The sequence below is a fragment of the Callionymus lyra genome, chromosome 8, assembly GCF_982586985.1.
Source record: "Callionymus lyra chromosome 8, fCalLyr1.hap1.1, whole genome shotgun sequence".
NCBI lineage: Eukaryota > Metazoa > Chordata > Actinopteri > Syngnathiformes > Callionymidae > Callionymus > Callionymus lyra.
The window spans coordinates 10,909,163-10,932,610 of NC_141825.1; the positions used below are offsets into that span (position 1 = coordinate 10,909,163).

At 38.9% G+C, this 23,448-nt stretch overlaps 1 protein-coding gene across 1 annotated transcript in view; it reads left to right on the top strand.

Annotated features, from left to right (window-relative positions):
* Positions 1-20,075, top strand: part of abtb2b (ankyrin repeat and BTB domain containing 2b) — a 45,088-nt gene extending 25,013 nt beyond the window's left edge. Inside the window, exons 2-17 of the mRNA XM_087797159.1 lie at positions 2,174-2,320; positions 5,159-5,369; positions 10,994-11,146; positions 12,203-12,368; positions 12,437-12,526; positions 12,815-12,916; positions 13,029-13,125; positions 15,417-15,552; positions 15,706-15,977; positions 17,150-17,328; positions 17,400-17,505; positions 18,236-18,338; positions 18,409-18,496; positions 18,580-18,648; positions 18,971-19,084; positions 19,375-20,075. Coding sequence (XP_087653285.1) covers positions 2,174-2,320; positions 5,159-5,369; positions 10,994-11,146; positions 12,203-12,368; positions 12,437-12,526; positions 12,815-12,916; positions 13,029-13,125; positions 15,417-15,552; positions 15,706-15,977; positions 17,150-17,328; positions 17,400-17,505; positions 18,236-18,338; positions 18,409-18,496; positions 18,580-18,648; positions 18,971-19,084; positions 19,375-19,599 — 2,258 coding nt within the window. The 3' untranslated portion in view covers positions 19,600-20,075. The remainder of the gene's footprint in view (positions 1-2,173; positions 2,321-5,158; positions 5,370-10,993; positions 11,147-12,202; positions 12,369-12,436; positions 12,527-12,814; positions 12,917-13,028; positions 13,126-15,416; positions 15,553-15,705; positions 15,978-17,149; positions 17,329-17,399; positions 17,506-18,235; positions 18,339-18,408; positions 18,497-18,579; positions 18,649-18,970; positions 19,085-19,374) is intronic.
* The last annotated feature ends 3,373 nt before the right edge of the window (positions 20,076-23,448 follow it).

Genomic DNA, 23,448 nt, shown 5'->3' on the forward strand with positions numbered 1-23,448 from the left:
ACGACACTCGCCGGGTCAACCTCAGGAATCAAACCGCCGCGACCACAGAAGAATGAATCCCATATCCTCTCCGGCCTCACCCACCGATCGCTGTGGCTCATATTCCTCTTTCCATCCGCTGTTATATCGCCGCGATATTAGCGGTAGACGGGGACGTATGGTCGGGGCTGCTGACCTACTCCTGGGTCCTAATGACGCAGGCTCTGGGTTTGGTGGTGGAGCTAAAAACTGGGTGGGACTGTGGGAACTCCTGAGTGTGCGGTGGTGTGTAGATAATCGCCGCAGATTAAAAAAGAATATCCTAGTGAAATGAAACACTTTGGTTTTTGGGTCCATTTATGTTAATAGTAAGTCCAAATTCTGCCGTAACTGTCAACGCTGATTCCTCTGTTGTATTCACATTGTTTATGCTTTTTTTTTGTCCAACATGCGTGTTCTTTGTTGCTGTTTGCGAGGGGCAACCTCTCTATTGTGCATGAGAGGAGAGTCAGCACATATCGTACTAGTCGGGGGGGCTGAAAATACAAGCGAATCAGGTGGTGGCTGGAGTACCACAATGTCAAAGTGAATTCTCAGCGATCCTTTAGCTTAATATTCTACTCAGGAAACCTCTTGTCCGTCACGAAAAAAAAAAAAACACTCTTAGTTATGACTCTTGGAATCACCCTTAATTATTAAACATTTTTCCTTGGGATTTAAGGAGGGTTTTCTTATTCCCGACCGACTTTGTGAATGAATCAAAAACCTGCACTGATCATCAGTCTTCCTCCCCTTTTTTTCGCCCACACGTTTCCTCTGGTTTGGAAACCCACCCGAGATTGTGAGTCCAAAATAAAAGGGTCAGATAGCGGTTGGCCAGATCAGCTCTTCAGCAGTCAAACATTACGCAATCAGTATTGAGCAACCCGACGTTAAGAGACAGTCACTTCTTTTTTTGTGGCGATATCTCACCGTCACTCTTGACAACTGTTTATGGCAGGGAGGCTAAGGAACTGAATGACGGAACTCTCTTGTGTAAGAGTGACAACATAGTTGTCTCAGTTGTTATTCTGACAGGCCACATAATATCACTTTAACCGTTGTTTTTCTTTAATATCCATAAGGTTTTTACTGAAATTCATAACATTGCATTGCGACTAACAGTTTGTCAGTTGTTGTGGCTATAAGCGAGGGTCTCTTAGGGATCTGTCTGAACAGGAAATTCCACTCATGGCGACTCTAGTTACATATATTGTCTCCCATCTCTAATCCTACTGTTTTGGGGTAATTAGGACAGATAATTCCCGTCTTAGATTTTATTAACAGAATTCCTTTGTAGCCATTTCATTTAAACCAGAAGCCCTTTCATTTAGTTGTTGCCTGTAATTTAAGGTTGTTGTTTTTGTGTCTCTTGTCATGAACAGTTGGGGGGGGGGGGTCCAAAGTGGATACATACAATAGAAAGACTATGCATACCTGTGCCAAGGGGTTCACTTCACTTGACTTTATAAAAAAAACAGAATATACTGTAGTTTAATCATATAGAACGACTTCAATGATCAATCACCAACAGTTTTACATTTTATATACACATTTAATAGTTTCTACCCAGTACCAGTTATTTTTATACTATATGCTTTTAATTAAATACAATTGTACGTAAGTGAGTATTACTGCATTGGTATGTTTTGACTTCATCAAATCTTTTAAACACTCTTTCTGTTTCAGTTTCAACATGACCTTCACACTTCCACATACCATCCTTTCATCATTCTGACTTCCCTGTCTGCTGTACTTTATTTTCATTTTGACAATCTCAATTTATTTTTACAGTTTCTTCAAAGTGCTTAAAAATCCGCAGAGCACGCGTGGAAAGTCACTTGAGAGCGAAAACAATGTTCAACAACATACGTTGTTATCGTGATCATAATCTTTTGAGTGTTTCCAACACCTTTTGTTTTCTTTGTATTAGCGCCATGTCGGTGCTTGCTACGTTTATTTTCATGAATGTGCTTGAGAGCGAGACTCCAATTCCTCATGTGTTTATTTGCCTGCAGCGGTGTGGGTTACCGAGGTCACAATTCCGTTATGCAAATTCCTGCACTTGGATTTACGAGGAGTTTTCGTCTGCTTGTTAAATTATGTTTGTTTGCCCATTTTAATCTTTTTTTTTTTTTCTTTCTTTTCTTTGTAGGCGTTTTGTCTCTGCCGGCACATTTCAGCCCCTACACAGAGAACCAGCAGTCTGTGGACTGCAGGGAGGATGCCTATGCCCAGCTGGAACTGCGGACCTTGGAACAGTCACTTTTGGCTACTTGTGTGGGCAGCATCTCTGAACTTAGTGAGTAGCTTGTTGTGTTTCATCCTAATAGCAAATTCATCTCCTGAGAGATGGACCGCTCAAGTTAGATAATTGTTACGGGTTGATAAAGTTAGATAGTTCAAACCACCGGTGTCCCAAATCGCACACTTCTGCACTTAATACACTTAATATTTCGTGTACACAAGTGCGTCCACATTGAGCAGTGTGCAAAAATGCAGTGCGCACTCAATTGTTGCACTCAAACGGCCAGAAAATTGAGTGTTGATCAATGGACACTTCCCACCCTCAACGGCCGCCATATTAATAATAATCTCTATTTATATAGCGCCTTTCTAGACCAGGGTCACAAAGCGCTTTGACAGCCATTCACACATACTGATGGGAGTAGGCTGCACCACATGGCGCCGAATTTGCCATCAGGAGCAATCAGGGTAAAGTGTCTTGCTCAGGGACACAACGACACAAGCTTCTCTGGAGCTGGGATTGAACCTGCAACCTTTTGGACTCTACCATCTGAGCTATGACGCCCCTAAATTATTAGTGTTGAGATGACGCCTTGACGTCTTCGGAGCAGATAACGGCGTAAATGTCTTGAGAAAACAGAAATTCTACCACAAATCAACACAAAAACAGTAATAACAAAATGACTTGCCAACTTAATAACTTGTTTTAATTGGAGAAAAGGACTGTCAGGTGTCGGCGATAGAGTTCCAACTTCCGGTTGCGATCAGTGTTAAAAAGTAGTAGAAGAAGAAACTGTCGAGTCATTTCCGGTAAGTGTGTAGCAGCAGTGTTGGATTTGAGACATCTGTCGAAAATGTGTGACTTGTCATACAGTGTACTTTTAAGAAGTGCACTTAAAGAAGTGCGCGAATTGAGACACAGCACAAATGAATATACATGAAATGAAATACATACCTTTTTTTGCCTTTTTTTCAAACAACAATATTACAGTAAATAGTACCATGTGCTTCTAGTTGGTTTCCTGTTAACCTAAAATCTAATTGCCATATCAAAAAAAACAAAAAACACTATGTGTTTTAACAACAATGAGGCACCTTGCTGTGACTTGCATTAATGCCGATATCAACTAGACGCAACATAAAAAAATATTGGCTACAAGGTTTTTGGGTTTGTTTTCTTAAAGAGACCAAAATATGTGTTTAAATAGGAGGCTTACTTTTTGTGGTAACGCCTGAGGAAATGCTTCAGGATATAGTTCTAGGATACAATGAGGCAACAGTTTTCTGACAGAAGCCATTCCAAGATCTTGATCGTCCAGTTTCTGTAACCTCAAGTTGTATGTTTTTGAAAGAAGGGACTATTGCTGAGAAGTACTTGACGTTTGACTTCAGAGACGCCCTCACTGCTAGACAGAAAATTGGAATCTTGACATGCTTCTCAAGAGCCCGACTACAGAAAGGAAATTGAAAATAGGTAAAGGATCAAGTTTAAGGATCGTGGTTAAAGCTGGGTTTGTGCTGAGAGGAAGGATGAAGGTCAGGGGGGGAAATTATGGAAAGGTAAGGGTGAGGTTGAGAGGAGGAGGGATGGAGAGATTAGCGGTCGAGAGACCACAGCGAGGTTTTTCCTCCTCCAAGCCAAGCAACACTCTGCCATTTGTTCCTGCAGCACAAGGCCACGTTCATCCACTGGCGTCGTTAGTTCGGAATTAAGAAAGTTTACACACTCCGAAAAACAGAGTCACTCTTTCTCCTGCTCGCTGAGTGCGCTCTTTGTGCCCGACCCTCCAGCGCCGTGAACCCGGGCAGTGCTGGCATGTGCCCACAGACACATGTGCTCGTAGGGTTCCATACATTCATCAAAAAGCTTTAACCTGGCACTTTCTATCCATGAAGAAGACTCAGTTAGATCCCTGCAAGGTTGTCTCTTGTTTAGATCTTTGCTCTTGACTAGGTGTGTGGGAAACTAAAGCATGTGACCAAAATAAATCAAGCCTCACATATGAGCCTTTAATTAAAGGCATAAAGAGCCAAAGCTGTTAAAACCGTTGAAATTGTTGTTGTCTAAAACATCGTCTTGAGCCATTTCCTGATTCTCAGTCCTCCAGAGGGAATCTTCAATGTGATTTTTCAAAAAACAGTTCTTTCCATCTGACCCCTGATGAGTTAAGTGCTGGGGCCTTGAATCCAGAAGGAGGTTCTCATGTTGGGCATGGAGCCCTAGAAAAGACCTCCTGGGTGGATGGCGGGTGATGGCCAACACAAAGGAGGCCCTTCAGCTTTAAGTGGGGTCTCTTTGGAGGGGGGGGGATAACAGTATCTCCCCTGAATAGTACCTCAAACCTTCTAATATACTCTGAACTCCTGGCCCCGCCGATTCTCAGTAATGCGGTTAGAAATCCGCCCGGGGGGTAATTATAGTAAATGAGCACTACGTAATCTCAATTTTAGTCCCACCTTCAGGCTCACTTCCTGTGTCGGGATTTTCGTTCACTTCTCAGTCACGTTTCAGCAATATGCTCTCACGCTCCAAGATTGAATCGGTCTACAGTACACTTTTTTGTTTTTTTTAAGCTTAAGGTCTGTAAAACCTTAGAGCCATTGATCAAGCTACATAAACACGTAAACAGTCGATCAGGCCTTGAGTGATTTAAGACAAATGGCTATTTAGATTCCGTCTGTCTGGGTCTGCTAATGCCACTACAGGGGGAACAAAAAGTAAAGGAAGGTAAGTGGTTTAGGAAAAGGGGAAATCCAGCATGATTGCAAGCCCGCAGGGGGGGTTTATACCGGGCTCTCAGGAAGCTGTTAAAATGACTTGTATTAATCTTAAGTTGTTTGTGACTGTCAAGTGGTTTGTCCTATCTTAAATCTTGTTTCCCCCCCCCCCCAGGTGACTTGGTGTCGCGTGCAATGCATCACATGCAGCGCCTGAGCTCAGTACGTCCGGGTCTGAGTCCAGCCCGACACCCCCGCCCCCAGCAGCCCGTGTCCTGGTCACCTGACGCCCTACACACCCTTTACTACTTCCTGCGTTGCCCGCAAATGGAGTCTATGGAGAATCCAAATCTGGAGCCTCCACGCATGGCTTTGAGCAAAGAGAGGTGAGTCACGCTTGGTGGCCACAGATCTGAAGGGCTTTTTGAATGACCCAGGAAAGAGTGGGGTCTCAAAAGTGTGGCCCCTGAGATGAGGTTATGTGACCCTCCATTTGATATCCAATTGTTTATGAGTGCAGGTCGAGCAAAGGGCTGCATCTTTCAACAATTTAAAAGAAGATAATCAAATATAATTTTATTGTTAATAAAGCTTTGGTTTTATAGTTATGAAATTGACAAATTGACATTAAAACCTCACAATAATCCAAAAAGAAAGACGAATCTCCGGCTTGTCGAGTTCAAGACCCAAGATTTAGGAAGTATTTTTTCACATAAAGAAGGTAAACAGCATCTATTTATCTCTCTATATATACGTGTGTTTTATGCACGTAAAACATCTGCTCGATTTATAACACTCTTGGTGTGCGTACACAAATATTTGCTTTACTTTGTTACCCTTCAGACAGAAAAGAATTACAACTTTCTCTTTGTTTTAGGCTGCTATACAAAGTTTGCCAGAGTCAGCACTTGTTTACAATTCCCGTCTTTTTTTACAAAGAAGCTCACCTCACAAGACACGGTCCTGAGTGGATTTAGTGTGTTTAAAGGACTTTGTATTAATGTGGGAAAGTTCCTGGTACATCAAAAGAGGAAGCTTATCGTAAACCTTGAGCGGGCTTAATTTGTGGCCCACTTTATTTATGATAATGCCATTAGAGTGTGGAAATGTTTTTCCACATTCTTCATTCTATAAGCCTGGAAAAGTCCTTTGTTTTTCTTTCCTAATAATGCTACAGATTATTTACATCACAAGCTTATTAAAAATGAGGTTAGCATTGGTTTAAAAATATCCCCAAAAAGATGTAATAAAACTTAAAAGTTGAAAGACCAGTAACAACTCATTACCAGAGTCACATGAAAGTCAAGCTATGTTATTGACTTGATACATTATAGCAGTTTTTGTAGTTTTTTTCTTGTTCAAGTTTTAAGTGAAAGCTATAGACAGAGCGAGGCGCACTAGTAGCAGTAGTTACAAGTCATACATGTGAGGATTAACAACCTTACAAAATTGTTATTGGACACCAGAACTTCACCAAAATGAAATCATCTGTTCCTTGTCGGGTTTACAACGTTTCCTTAAAATTTAATTTAAAAACATCAGAAACTTGTAGTGGGAGTTTCTGGAAATTTATAAACACAAATACACAAGTCTCTTCTGGGAATCATTTTAGCATCTATTTTCCTGCTGCTCTCTTTAAATGTACATTTAAAAAAACCCCCCGCTAGTTTTCATCAAGTAAATTAAAAGGTGAGACGCAGCCTCCAGGTGTTCATCTGATAGCAGGTTAAGCTGCACCTTTAAAGTGAGAATTACACAGAAAAACACTGGGTCAACACCATTAAAGGGCCGACGATGACCTGTAATTCCGCAAAGGGCGACTTAAAAGCCTCCTTAATAGTGTTTGTTAAAACAACTGCCAGAATGATTTAGGTTTAAAAAGAAAACAACAACTAATGACTAATTCTTGACCCTGAATACATCAGATAACAATTATCAGTTTTAAAAGTTATTACCAGTAAAGCAAAACTCACATCTGCTCAACAGACCCGAGGCAACCGTTGATTTAAACCATCAAAAATAAAAGTGTCAGCGCGTGTGTAAAGGTTAAGCACACTTCTCAAACTGATATATGGGGCTTAAACTGGGCGTGAATTAAACCCAGCGCCTCTGGATGTGATTCAAGTGTAGGGTGAGTTGAGACCTGGTGAAGGCAAAAGGTGGGACCATCAAATGCATCAAAGGAAACTGTTAGGTACCCCCAGGTTTCCCTCATGATCTCAGAGGTCGCTCCGCATCGTTCACATGTTTTCCATCATGGGAGTGGCCGTGAGGTTTACGAGTACAGTATGCAATAGTAAATCATCAACGCCGCTTCTTAAATGACTTTAATATGTGCAATCCTCTTTCTTTAACCAATATTCTCATGATGCATTTGAGTGTTTTTAGGTGTGTTTAGTTAAGAACCTGGTTTTGATTACAAAAGCTAGCGTTGGCAAATAATACCAGCTTTTCTCCTTCTCTTCAGCCGTTCATGGTATGCATCGTAAAAATCATTTGCTGCAACCTCAGACCACGAAATATGTGTGGTTGGTATTATCAAAAGCCAAGTGAAGTATTGGTGCGTAGAAGTAACACACCCTTTGTGTAATTATCCCTAAAGTTGTATTTAGCTGTGTATGATGTTGAGGAGCACTGGAACACCATTGATATAGTACGACAACGTATTCAATTGTTTTCGGGCGAGTCCTACCTTAACTATTGGAAAGGTTTTTAATCGGGCATATATGGCCGTTTCACTGCCCCATAAGGTCATCATGTTATAACAATTATTTTAATTATTATTTTGTATTTTCTAGAATTAAATCAAACCCAATAAGGTTTGTTAAACTTTAAATGTTTGTATCCCAATTTTGGGTATTTCTTTCTTCAGCGATTAACACATTATTTGAGTTATTCCTTTTGTGAGACTGTTTTCCTCCTTCAAATACATTTGAAAAAAAGACAATTATCTTTCTATTGAGTTTGTTGGCCTCCTCAAAAACAACTTGTCAACCCTGGGTCCAAAAGATGAGTACTAACTCAGGGCCAACAAAAGGACTTGTCACAATGAAACACTTTTTTCAGAAAAAAACAAAACAAAATGTAATATCAGTAACATGTTAGCAGTCGCTTCCCATTGCAATAGAACTACTGTTATAATTTTGATAACTTTAAAGTGGTCAATGTAGTTTTTTTTAAAATTGGGAAGTTTGTGTCAAACAAGTGCTGGTTGCTCTTTTGTCACATGAAATATCCCTCAATCGCACAAAACCACTTCTTCACGTTGATCTCAACACAGGCTACATGTTTGTTTTCCATGTATATAAGGATTTATTTGCATTTATGGCAGCTCTACTCTTGTACTAGGCCGGCGCCGGAGGTTAGACTGTTTAAGATCCAACCCTTTTTTTTCATGGTAAAAATGAAAGTTTTGAAGCTAAAAAAAAGTGATCCATGGACCACCCGGCGTTGTTTCTGTTTAACCGCCCCAGTAATGGACAGATGTGTTGAGCGGATAAAAGGAGGCCGGTGGAGGAGCTCCATCAGATACGGTGTCTGGTCCTGGCGGAGTCTTTACAACAGTAACTTGACTCTGGGCCAATGGCAAACCCATGACCTGGAGTCAGACAACCTTGACCCCTCTGGGGTCACATTAAGACGCTATTGAAGTTGGCTCTGATGTGGGGAGGAAAATCAATCACGCTGGCTCCACCATCCTTTTAGGGGACGGCGGATGTAGACTTTGGTATTCCTTTTTTCCTCACCTGACCGGTATTTATGCGACAACAGTTTATGGTCAACCAGGTGTCGGAAGATAATTGGACACGAGTCGGTGCTGCGCCGTGAGTATGTGTCAACATGTGTAGAAGAGTTGTGCGTTCACATCCTGCTGTTCCCCAAATGTGTGCAGGGGTCAGTGGGCTAGCTAGAAGTGCTCTCTGGTTTCACTGCTAACAGGCACTGAAGCTTTTGATGTGTCGCTAACGCTGAAGTTTGGGTTTCAGGCTGAAGGGCATAACCCAGACAGGATGGTGGATCGGTGCGAAATGTGCAAAAGTTTGTGGGTCAGGATTGAGGAACACACAAGTGCATCCCAGTCATTCCCACTTTTTTTTTTCATCATTGTTTTGTTCGTCTTGATGTGCTCTCGTCATTTACTATTCAAAATAACAGCAGCAAAGGGACTTTCCTCTAGATTTCGGGTGAAAACAGCCTTTTCCCAGCGGAAATCGTGTCCACGCTCGGCGACCAGCGATCCTAATTGCCTTCCAAAATAGCAGAGTGGAGTTTTGTTGTGGATTGTGGAGACTACTTGAGGTTTGTTCTCGCTGCTTGACCATCACACGAGAGACCAACAAACCAGCTCGACAAGGACGGTTGTCTTGAAAAACAAGTAATAAACTGTCAAACAGATTATATAAAAAAAAAAAAAAAGTTTTACTGTCGGTGACCCCTAGCTTGAGGCAAACCTTTTTAGCAAACAGGGTGATAAAACAGATGCATCCTGGGAGTCTAAATTGAACAGTATTGATTTCCCAGGCTAAATGCCGTCTCTTCTCAGTAGCACAAGGGTGTTCTTATCACTCGGCACCCATGGTTATAGCAGCAGACCCCCACCCTCCGCCCCCACAGCTCCCACTGTTAAGACAGACCACACCTGCCTCCCAGCCGTTACTCCGGCACTCAAAGCAACGCACCTTTCAGCCACATCAAACAGCCGCCTCTTCCTCCTCCTCGTGCTCAACGATCTCGCTTGGCTGACAGCCGAGAACCTCCTCTTTTTCCCCCATAAGTCACCCGGAAAACATCTCGTAATAACAGCCACTAACCATCACGTATAAACAGGCATCATTTTCAGTTTAATAGTAGTCATATGATAAGATTCTCGACGGAAGCAATGACCTAAAAAAGAGAATAGTTTTGTAGAGTGAGGCCCATGTCTTAAACAAGTGATTTAAAAACAGGACTGTTATTCTGTATTATGTATAAGACAAGTAGTGAAGGTAAAACTGATGTCTATTGTGTAAACTAAACTCTCTAGATTATAGATATTTTTGGTTGAAGGGATGAACTTAAAAAGTAATTTGAGCCCCAAACACACATCTAAAATCACAAATATTTAATGGAACATTCTATATTAAACATAAAATTAAAATGGAATACATTGACAGACAGTATGTTCGACGCATTTGACCGGCAAAAATGTTTTGCCTCCTGAAGCTTGAATCCACATTAATATTCTCTTATTGTTTATATACATAAAACTTTTGGTTTTGGGTGGTAAAGGTGAATTTAATGTACCAATTTCACTACCAGAACAAGCAAATTGATCATAACAAATTGAATCAGATCTTGCCTGCTTGAGACCTTGGCTCCAACATTGGATCATTTAAATAAAAAACTCTTCTTCTCATTATTGACCTACTCTGGAACGACGATCATAATCCTTCTGACCGATACGATCTAAAACACACAACGCTCACACTGCTGTGACTCACACACACGTTTGGCTAAAACAAACAACAACAACAGTCGAAGTCTGAGATGCGACCAGACGTGGTGTTGACGAGCTCATATCAGATTCTTTCCACAGAGACAAAAGACCTTCCAAATGACTCTCTGAGTACCTTTGGTGACAGAAACCGTCTCCCTTTCTTTTGTCCGGATCCTCTCCTTGATGTTTATTCTTGTGGCTCTTCATCTCGTACGACTTTCTATTTTTATTCTCCTGAAATGTAGTTCGAGACTCACCTGTGAATAAAAATAGATTGTTTCATGAGGTCACTTACCGACTGATTGTTTATTTAATCTATATATGTGACGCTGGATGTGATTCTTGCTCAGGAACGTGGATAAACCAGTGACGCTTCCCTCGTTTATTGTGTTATATATCATGTCTACAATGTGACTCAATGTTTGGGGAAGTTGGACCAGACATGAGTCAAATGACTGCGTTGTTTACTTAACTGCACATCAGTTGACTCACTTAAGCAACACGTTTGTGACGAAAACTTCTTCTTCCTCATAGGCCGTTCCTCCTGCTGCCCCCTCTGATGGAGTGGATGAGGGTGGCCATCGTTCACGCCGAGCACCGCAAGAGTCTGCTGGTGGACAGCGACGACGTCAGACAGACGGCCAGGCTTCTCCTGCCGGGTCTGGACTGTGAACCCCGACAGCTGAAGTAAATGGAAACTCACGCGTAAATCACACGTTATTACAGGCATGACAGGCGTGACAGAAACAGAAGCTTTGATCACTTTTATATGAGAAAATAACACAATTATATGTTTCATTCACTTTAAATACATTTAAAAAGTGTTTAATTACAATTATTTAAACCAAAATGCAGGGTTTTAAAAAGATGATGTGGAAAGTTTGCCGTGTTTTCTCAACTTTTTAATCCGCATTAATATAATTTATTCAGAGTAATTTCAAGGTTTCATGTTGCTAATAAACAGACATTATGCTTATTTTATAATAACTAACTAGAAGTACGTTTCTAAAGCATATTTTTGTGTGAAAAAAACATATCTGAAGTAAAGTTTAACCTCCTAAGAACATACAAGGACATTAGATTTGTGCCTTTAACCTATTGAGGGACATTAGTGAGTGTAAGCAAATAGCGTTACATCAAAAATATATCGCAATATTTATTTTACTATAGAACGTATAGAAGTTCAACAGAACTGTTTTGATAAAATAATGTTTTTAAATATTTATTGTTGATATTCCAATAAAGTTTGTGTAAATTAAAAACAATTCAATTATTTACAATTAACATTAAAATAGTTTTTCCTCCCATTTTTGTTGCTGCAATTAAACCTCCTGCCGCTAGATGGCAGGTACTCGGACAACACTACAACTACAGTATGACAATATATTTTATCATAAATGTAACGTATCACCAGATTCTTGCCACAAGAGCTCAATGTGAATAATGTCAGCAAAAGAATTCTAAAGCAGCTGAAAAAATTGGATTTTAAACACAAAAAAAAAAATCGGAAATAGTTTTTATTTATGTAAATTAAGTTTTAAGTTTCATATGAAATCAACATGATACACCATTAATGTAATAATAAAGATAATAATAGAAGTAATAGTGATTTAATATGTTATATATATATATATATATTTTTTTTTTGGCAAAAACCAGACAAAATCTTGTGGATCAAAATGAAAAACTTTTTTTTTTTTCCACATGATAATAAAACATCTTTGTCATTTATTCTCTTCTCAGACCAGAATGTTGCTTCAGCTCTTTCAAGCGTTTGGACTCCAAAGCCGCCACAGACAAGTTCCACCTGGATCTGGGATTCCGGATGCTCAACTGCGGACGCACCGATCTGATCGGCCAAGCTATCGATCTGCTGGGACCGGATGGAGTCAACAGCATGGACGACCAGGTACACTCGTCACTCCTTCTCTTGTAAATCCTTTTCGTTTCTCATTTTCCTTTTATTCCTTCTTCCAGGGAATGACTCCGCTGATGTACGCCTGTGCAGCTGGAGATGAAGCTCTGGTCCAGATGTTAATCGATGCAGGAGCCAACCCGGACGTCGCGGTAAATATCCTCCATGTTTCCTGCAGATGGACGGATTTATTTTTGTAAATGATGATTTCTAAAGCTGGTTTTGATGAACAGAGTTCAGAGAAAAAACATCAGTTCCTCCTCCGAGGATGTGCTTAAGTCATTCCGGAATTTGTGTTTCTGCTCATTCGAATCAAAACAATCATAAATTACACAGAAACTCAGTCCAACGCTTCAACTGAACAGGAAACTTGGATAAAAAAATATGGATAAATCGTATTTTAACGCAAAAAAAAAACATTGATTTTGAATTTTTACCAGGTCCCGCCGTGCTCCCCGAAACACCCGTCCGTGCACCCCGACAGTCGCCACTGGGCGGCGCTCACCTTCGCCGTGCTGCACGGCCACATCTCCGTGGTGCAGGTAAGGAAACACTTTCAAATCAACAGATTATTAGGTCAGAGGTCAGGGCCCTCGAAAGGTCCCTCTATTGTCGAACGCTCCTGTAACAGATGTGGCGTCTCTTTATTTTCAGCTTCTGTTGGACGCGGGGGCCAGCGTGGAGGGGGCCGCCGTCCGCAACGGACAAGAGAACACGGCGGACACGCCGCTGCAGCTGGCCTCAGCAGCAGGTGCTGAAAAAAAACAAAAAACACACACCCGCTCGCACACTACTGTGATCATAATGTGTTACACAACATCAGTCAGTTCAGTGAAACAAGTCTGCTAGCTATCCTAGCTACATAGCTTGGACTATTGGACTGTTTTTTTCTCTGTCTTTAGCGCCATCTATGGCTGAATGATTTGAGAAAAAAAAAGAAATTGAGTTGCTTTTTTGTTTTGTTTTTACCTATATTGCAGTGGCGATTCAGTATTTAACATTCATTTGGATCTGCAATGATTTGTTAAGTATTACCAACATTATATATGATAGAATTAACGTAAAAAATATTTCCCTTAGGTTCTGCATATTATGGTGAAATAAGATTGAATACATTAATTTATTTGAATAAAATATCTTTATTTACTTTTGAACTGTACACACTGTAAAACCTTAAATAACAGCAAAGCAGAACCAACCTCGGAATGGACGATACAACAAATAATTATAAATATCACACAAATAACTGCGTAGAAATCTAAGTAGAAATGTCTACACTAATGGAATATGTAAACTTTTTTTTTGCGATTTTCTTAATACAAGCAAAAGAAAAGAGAAACAGTGTAAAAAGTTTCGCCTCGCTCCGCTTTTGTTTCTGCTGCCACCTACAGTAGAGTCAGCGTCAGTGTTTCTTTTTTCTTTCTTTTTTTAATCACAGCCTGAGTGATTTTAAGACTGCGTTCCACTAAATATCGATTGGAATTTAAATAAGAAAAGGCTAACAACCAGCTAATGCTAACGATGAGTCAAAAACTTTTATCTTCTGCCCTTAAAAAAACACATTTATCTTTTAATTTCTTAAGTTTCAAAGTCTTCACTCGGGGGTCGACGACACACTCTTGAGCAGTGACATCACTCACGCCTCAGAGCAGAAGTGGATCTATAAGGATATATAAGGATCTAAAACATGGGCTCAGTGGCAGCCGTCGCTCCCCGACACGTGACTGTTGTGTGAATGAGTGACTGTGTGGAGGAATGAGGGCGTGAGGAACTCTCTGCTCACGACTGTCCACCAGCTCCAGGGCGACATTCCTTCGATCCCGGAGCGTCCGAGCATAGTTGCCCCTAAATGAGCCGCATTCTCCGCATCACAACTGCGAGGAGGCAATTTGTGTCAGCGGTGGAATGTGGGATTGTAAAAAAAAAAGAATGTGATTAAAGAGTTAACAAAGGAGGGAAAACGTGGGAAGTGTGAGAGGTTCGTGAAAGTTGTAAATAAGTTATTACGGAGAAGAATGTTGCGTTCAAGTGAAACTTTCAATACATTAGGATAAAGGTTCCGATGCTACTTAGTTAGACAAAATAAAATTGTATTTATATTATTGTACAAACTCTAAGAAGACTTTTTAAACTGATGATGAAGGGAATCACAGACGAAAAGGGAACTTATGCAATTGTGTCTTTTCTCAAATTAAAAAGGTATCAAATACACAATGATAGAGTTCAGAGAAGAACAAAAACAACAACTGTACATAGAAGGTATTATGGAATGTGTCAACTGAAACTTAACAAATGTGTGACATAATGAGACAGGATTGTGCGTTCTTAGTGCTTTTGTCATTTTTATTTAATTTATTTGATTATTATTGTTTGGAATTAATTTACTTTTTACCCTTGGTTTTCCACTATAAACTTCCTTTTGGGTGACAGAAAAAATAAAGAAATCTAATGTATCGAGGACATTATCTCGCTCTTCTTGTCTATAGAATTAAATAAATATACTTATATTATATTATATTATATTATATATACACACACACACATATATATACAGATCACAACCTGAAAATGTGTCTTTTAATGCCGTTTTCTTTGATCTTTGCTTACAATTCTTTGACTACATTTCCAGAAAAGCTTTTTTTAAAGGTTAACTTAAACATTGAAAATGTAAATTTTACATTTTGACGTTTTTTTATCAAGCATACGTCTGATAGATGGCGATGGGTCGACGAGGCCTTGTGACACATCAAGATCCAGTGTCTTCCTTTAAAAAGGCCACTAGATGGCGCTCTAAGTTTGAAAATGATGCCAGGTTTCATTAAATTAGTAGATCAGGGCCAAAGATTATAAAGCAGAGAGTGCCCTCTAGTGGCCTTTCAAAAATAAACGTAACAAAATACTCATCTATGATTAGAAAAAAAGTTTAAGTCGAAGAAAAGTAAAGTAAACTAAGATTTCGTAAGCAAAGATCAGAGGAAAAAACAAGATAATTGTTTACTTTATAAGGTATTTCTTGTGGCTCAAGTTGAATGTTCTCGACAGGAAACTACGAGATGGTGAGTTTGCTGCTGGCCAGAGGAGCAGACCCTCTTTCCAAAGCCCAGGATGGAAACGCTCTCACGGCATCTCTGTATGAAGACATGAACTGCTTCAGTCACGCGGCTGCTCACGGCCACAGGTACGTCCAACACCCTGAGCCTGTTCCCTACGAGGACCATCTAGACTCAACACATTCCACCCGTGAGTGGGATCTGAGGAGTCCAGGAGGTCCTGGAACAAAGAGTCCATTAGAGAAGAAGTCTCAAGTCCTTCCTTCCTTCTGTCCGAGCAGGAACGTGCTGAGGAAGCTGCTGACTCAGCCGCAGCAGGTCAAAGAGGACGTCCTGTCTCTGGAGGAGATGCTGGCCGAGGGCGTGGAGGCCGAGGAGGCCGGCATCTGTCCCTTCCTGCCGCTGTCGCCGCTCCAGAGCCAGTCCTCCGGGGCCATCTCTGAGGGGGCCATTCCTAAACTGTGCAAGGCCAGGATGAAGGCCCTGCAGGAGTCCAGCTACTTCAGCGCCGAGCACGGGTACCTGGACGTCACCATGGAGCTGCGAGCGCTCGGTAACCATCATATAATAAGTTATTGAGACGTTATGTTGGTGCTTTGTTCATGTGACCTTATTTTCGGGTCAATTAGATATTATTTTACCCTTGTGTTATCTCGAGGTGAGATAAGAATTACATTTCCTTTAAAAACTAATTTAATTAGTTCTAGATTTAAAGCACTTTTTTTTTTTAATATAATATGAGAAGTCAATCATTTGTATATTTAAATTATTTTTTGAATGTTTTGGAAATTATTATTTTTTTACATAGAGTTTCACATTCTAATTGCAAAAGTTAAAATTCTTAATGTGGTATTTTATTTTATTTTATTCGTAACCTTTTTAATACAATATAACAATGTTGGTAGAAAAAGTGTTCTAAGTCCGCTGAAAGTGGATTTATACTTTTTACTACCGAATTGTGTTACTTTTATTCCAACATTTCTTATATAGAATTTAAAAGGCTATGATTGAAAGAACTATTGATTTAGAGCATTTGTTTTAATGAAATTTATGTAATTAGAATGCCAAACGTTATATGTAAAAGAAATTATATTTATTATAAAGAAAAAAATAATAATTTAACTAGAAAATGTGCATTTCCAGAAGAAAATGCAGTGTGAATGCTGACTCTGCTGAATCTGTAAACATCCTATAATATAATTAAATCTATTAAAATTGGAGTTGTAGTGGAATTAGTAGTAAAAGTAGAAGAAGTGGAATAAGTAGTAAAACTAGAAGTAGTAGAAAAATAAAAGGTAGTTGGAAGTAGTGGAATAAGTAGTGGAATAAGTAGTACAATTAGAAGTAGTAGAGAAGTAAATGTAGTAGTAGAATTAGTAGTAAACGTATAAGTAGTAGTAGTAGTATTAGAAGTAATAGTGGAAGTAGTAGTGGAATAAGTAGTAAAAGTATAAGTACTAGGTCAAAGTGGAAGTGGAGTTGAAACATGAGTTGAAGATTTTTCCCATTCAAGTGAAAGGGTAGAAAAGGGTAGAAAAAGAGGAATAAAAGAAAGAGTGGAAACAATAAAAGAGAGCTAGAACATTGAAATAAAAAAAGATTCAACCTTTCATTATACTGGATACTATTATATTGAATACTACAAAATAAATTAATTCAATGCTTCAATTTGTCATTCAACTTTTTTCAACGTTGGGTCGTGACTGACATACTTGCGTCCACCAGGCGTCCCGTGGAAGCTGCACGTGTGGCTGGAGTCTCTCCGCTGTGCTCAGCAACAGTCCCGGGCCAGCGTCACCCTGACCCTCCTCAAAGAGTTCAGCACCATCCGAGAGGAGGACTTCTGCGAGGAGCTGGTCACCGTGGGTCTGCCGCTCATGTTCGCCATCCTGAGGACCACCAAGGTGAACCATCATCACCAGGAGACGGACTTGAGGTGCAGCGACTAATTCTTTCGCCCTCTTGTCTTTCTAAGAACGACGCCATCACGCAGCAGCTGGCCTGTATTTTCAGCCGCTGCTTTGGACCTGCTCCTCTTCCAGGAGTTCCTCAACTCAAGGCCACGCTCTCCGCCCAGCTGGGTGAGGAATGTTCTTGGAAATATTCGTGTCAATGGAAAAACAGGAACGAATTCTTGGATGAAATATATTTTTTCATTTAAAAGCACATTTCATCGAGACAATTCCAGGAAAAATGGACGATTTTTTTGAGAAACTATTTAGTGGATTTTGACAAATTTAATTTAAAACTTGTTTAAAAATAATTTAAAAATAACATTCTGCGACAAAATAGATTAATAAATGAATTATAATATATATATTTTTTCATTTAAAAGTACATTTCTTCAAGACAATTTCAGGAAAAATAAAATATTTTTTTGAGAAACTATTTGGTGGATTTTGACAAATTCAATTTAAAACTTGTTGAAAAAACATTTAAAAATAACATTCTGCGACAAAATAGCTTAATAAATTAATTATAATATATATATTTTTTTATTTTAAAAGTACATTTCTTAAAGACAATTTCAGGAAAAATGAGAGATTTTTTTGAGAAACTATTTGGTGGATTTTGACTAATTTAATTTAAAACTTGTTTAAAAAACATTTAAAAATAACATTCTGCGACAAAATAGATTAATAAATTAATTATAATAAATAAAATTTGTCATTTAAAAGTACATTTCTTCAAGACAATTTCAGGAAAAATGTAAAAAAAAATTGCGAAACTGTTTTGTTGATTTTGACAAATTTAATTTAAAACATGTTTAAAAATAATTTTAAAATAACATTTTATTTTTCTCCTCCACAGACCCTCACTTCCTCAACAACCAGGAGATGTCCGACGTGACGTTCATGGTGGAAGGGAAGCCGTTCTACGGGCACAAAGTTCTGCTGATCACAGCCTCTGAACGGTAAAAAACAAAACAAACACAAAAAAACAAAACACTGGACATGAAGTGACAAATATTTGATCATCATCAGATTCAAGTCTCTTCTGGCTCAATCTGGATCGGACAAGAGCTCGAACAAGGCGGTGGAGGTCAGCGACGTCAAGTATCACATTTTCCAGGTATTACATTGTTAATTACAAAGACATATTTGTATATATTTAAAGTTTGCTTTTTGACTCAAGTGGGTTTTCTTTCTTGCCAGATGATGATGTCATACTTGTACTGCGGAGGAACGGAGTCGCTGAAAACTAAAGTCTCCGACTTGTTGGAGGTGAGAGATGTTTGAACAATCGAAAAAGTACAAATTCTTAACTAAAAGTAAGAAGTTGACAACAGAGAGTTTACATTAAAGGGCCTCAAACTAGTGGACGAGGGGCCACCAGAGGTCACTTCTGAGGGACTTTTGGTCGTTTATTCTGCACTTTTTCTTGACAAAATCAGATTATTATAAATGTGTATTTATATTAATAAGATGTTTTGTTCATTTTCGTTTATATTCATCGTGAATTTGGGGCCATTTTGTCAAATTATAAACGTTTTTTTCGTTCCATTCTAACTATTAAACCAAAATTTATTTTCTTTCGTCACTACAGCTGTTGTCAGCTGCCAGCCTCTTCCAGCTGGGGGCGCTGCAGAGACACTGTGAACTCATCTGCTCTCGTCACATCAGCCTGGATAACGCCGTCAACATCTACAAGGCTTCAAAGGTGAACTTTCCCTAAAAATAAAATCCGTTTTTCTCAACAATTTGTTTCATAAAGTACAAATAAATGTCCACGGCATGATATTCACGATTTTAATCTACTTTATGAACCAATTTAACTTTATTTAAAAGCTTTTTTTGACTAAAATACATGTTTTTTTCACCTAGAATAAGAATGTTTGTTCTCATAAGTCCCATCACTTAAACACAAGACATCAAAATACCAAATATATATATTTTTTTAAAAAGATCTTCATGATCATGTGACTCACAGCATCATCATCTTCTCCACAGGTCCACGGCTCGGCAGAGCTGAGCAGCTTCTGCGAAGGCTACTTCCTGCAGCAGATGCCGGCTCTGATGGAGAGAGAAAGCTTCCGGGGTCTTCTCCTGGGATCCCGACATGGCAACACGCCACCGCCACCACCGGGTCAGAGGCGCCTGGAGTCTCCTCTGGAAGAGCTGGAGGCCACGCTGGCTCAGAGACTACGATCCCTCTACGTGTCGTCCAGAGTGTGAGAAGAAGACACTGATGCTGATGCTGAAGATGATCCGGTTCGGTTGCAGTGACAAGTGTAAAAGGGCAGGAAAAAAAACAAATAAGACACTGACGCCCTCTAGTGGACAAAAAGAGGACATTGATCAGACAAGACTGATCCGAGGCCAGGCTGGACTTGCGGCTTCATGTCTCTTGACACAACTTTCATGTCACTTTTACTCACTAAACTGTCCGAGCAGAGAGAGAGGAAGGACGAGAGATGAAGGTTATCTATTTAAAGAGAGAAGAGAGGAAGCGTGAGTATTTAACTGGGCGTTCCCTTTTTATGTTTGTTTTATTCCTAATAATTATTAATATTTTTTAAAAGAATGTTGTAAGTCTGTGTTTCCAGGTGCACTAACAGTTTATGAAGCTTCAAACGCTTGAGGACAAATATGCAACTATTTCTGACTGTTGTCTTTACTGAGTACTGGAATAAAAACAAACCTGGGAAGGATCTTGTGTCGACTCGTAGAACTGATCATGAAAAAAACACAAAAAAAAAGTTATTTAAAATAACATTGACGTTGATTTAAATGTATCTTTTAAGTTATTATTATTGTTGGTTCATTTAGCAGCTGGTATAGAGGCCTCTTGTTTAAACACATGCAAACTTAGTCAAATAAATTAAATTATGCAGAAACAAACCTGTTAAATTTGCAAATGTGCACTTAATTCTGATTAGGTTTGCACCTTTATACTTTTTTTTATTGATTTTATCAATTTAGTTTATTTATTGATCATGTAGGGAAAATATGAAACAAATTGTGTTTCGAAAACACACAACAATATTAATTCACACATGTATTCGACTCCTGCTTAGGGGAAAAAAATAAATACTATTCCATTGATTTACTCCCTCTAGTGGAAATATGTGGAATTGCAATATTTATCTCGAGTAAGTCGAGAGGAAAAAAACTTTTTCGCACATGTTGACAAAATACAAAGGCTTTGAAGTGACATGACATGAAAAAAAATACATAAAAAAAAGTCATGTCACTTTAAGAGCACTCTAAAAAAAACAAATTTGTTTAAAACAAAACTAAATGTTTTCCTTAAAAAAATACAATATATTCTTCTGACTATAGAGACATTTAGTATGCACTTTCAAAAGTATTTCAAACGCATTTAAAAACCGCTTGAAAAACATATTTCACAATGAAAAAAAAATAAGGAAAAAATTATCCGGTCATCCTTTGAAACGTTGATATTTTTACGAAAACCTCAAGTCGGGAAAGTAAAAGTCAGAAAAACTTTCCTGCTCTTAAAATGTCGCGCAAACACAAGAAACCTCTCACAATATTAATTCACGCGCATGTATTTGACTCCTGCTGATGAGTTAAATTCTATTTATTTGATCTTTTACAACCTCTAGTGTCCAATTATGGAATTGCAATATTTCTCTCGAGTAAGTTGGGAAGGAAGGAAACCCTTTTTCACACATGTTGAAAAACTACTGAAGTGACATGCCTTTAAAAAAAAGAGAACATCATGTCACCTCAAGAGCCTCGTGCAAAACACATGCTTAAAACAAGTTTTAAGTATTTAAAAAAAATTAAAAAACCCTGAAACAATACTTTCCTTTATAAAATAAAATCTTTTTTTTTTTTACCATAAAAACATTTAGCATGCACATTTAAAAGTCTCTCACACATTTGAAAACGTATTTGCAGTTAAAACTAAGAATCTTGACAGATTAAAACCATAAACAAGTACAAAACTGAAATACACACTATAAGGAACAAAAATAAACACATCTGAGAACGTTTTTGCGCACATGTATATAGATTTATATATTTTAAAAAAAGTTGGATAACGTGGGGTTTAATTAAACCTCTATTACTTCACGTTTTTGCAAATTATTGTTTTAGGTTAATTTAATACGATTATATAGGATTGAAATTCTAAATCAAAATCCAACTTTTTCAGTGACACAGACTCAAAACATGTCAGTCGATGCATGTCGTGTGAGGTTGATGCAAACACACACACACACCCCCCCACACACCCCCACACAAACACACACACACATCAGTCCAAAGAAGACGACAACACTATAACTGAATGAGTTTATTTGTTGCAGCACTGAAGATGCTCACAGTTATGTTCATATGGGGATTACATCCGTCTGTTTGTTCCTGCTCTGTCCTGAAACCGTGTCGGCTCACAGAATCATGGCGGGTTCTCCTCAGAGCTGCTAGCTTCCCGTGGTTGAAACAAAACAAAACTAAAAAAAAAAAAAAAGGGGTGAACAGGAGGGTATTGCTTTTGTGTTTCGGAATATTGTCCAGAGAGAGAGGGGGAGAAAGAGAGAGCGAGAGAGAGAGAGAGAGAGAGGAAGAGCAGAAGGAAGCATCGTTCAAAAAACCTTGAGATAAAGAGGAAAAAACGACGAAGAAAAAGGCCAGAAAGCAAAGCGGAGGGAGAGAGAGAAGTGAGGGACAGAGCCTGGAGGATGGGAGAGTTGAGCATGGAACATTAACACGAAAGCCATGCAAAGAAAAGCTCAAGTCTGACATGCACACAGCAATACAAGCTAAAAGCAGGAATCTCAGCACGGTCCGGAGGACGATCCGAACCCACCCCAGAGCTGTTATTTACAAAAAAAAACGAGAAGAAGGACTTTTTTTTTCGTGAGCGCCGTCCTTCTCCTCGGGCCCGACCGACACCGACGATAATATGAAACGATACCAATAGAAGAGCGATAGATCCTCTTCAAATAGAGGCTAAGTCTACATTCTTAAATCACTGGTAAATCTTTTTTTTTTTTTTATTTCCCCTCCAAAAAAACCCTCCCCTCCTCCCACCAAACATCCCTAAATGAGGGAACGTCACGTGATTTTCTGCTAAAAATGCTGAAGAAAATACTTTTTTCTTCAATTGTCGCCCCGTTTTACAAACACACTGGAGGGTAATAAATAACATTCAACTCAGCTAACGGCTTTTGTTCGTACAAGTTAGTATAAATTAGGGAATGACAGCGCGAGATGAACCAACATCAATAAATAAAGACAGAAATACAAAAATATCCACGATTGCATTTTTTTTTTCACAGATTTTTTTTTTTTTCTTCCTCTACTCCTACTGCTGGTAACGTGAGTCTAAGGCTTCGTCCACACGACGCTGTTTTTATGAATTTCAGAAATATTTAGTAGCTAAAAAAACATTTAATAGTTTGAGATTTTATTTATGCAACAGCGACTTAGGGGTGAATATAGTCGGGATTTTGTTTATAATTCTCAGACAAACTAATGAATTGGTGGTCGTGATGTGTCGATGAAGCCTCGTGAAACAGCTTCGTAGTGAAGACACTGTTTAATGATACACTGACAGGCCACTAGATGGCACTCTTTGCTTTATAACCTTTGCCTCCGATCTCTGACTAATTCAACAAATACCTGGCATTGTTTTCAAACTCTCTTAAAAGTGAAGACACTGTATCATGACTATCTATCTATCTATCTATCTATCTATCTATCTATCTATCTATCTATCTATCCATCTATCCATCTATCTATCTACAGTGTCTTCACATTGACCGGCCACTAGATGGCAATCACTGAATTAGTGCATAAAAGCTAAAGATTATAAAGCAAAGAAACTTGGCATCATTTTCGAACTTAGACTGCCATCTAGTGGCCTTTCAAAATGAAAACACTGTATCATGATACAGTGTCTTTATTTTTAAACCAGTATCTGTCATTTTTCATTTATAATATTTGGCTCTAATCCACAAATTAAATAAAACCAGAAACCTTTTTTTTCAAAACCAATAGTGCCCTCTGGTGGTTCACTGGATAACGTCGCTTTATCATGATAGTGACTTCACT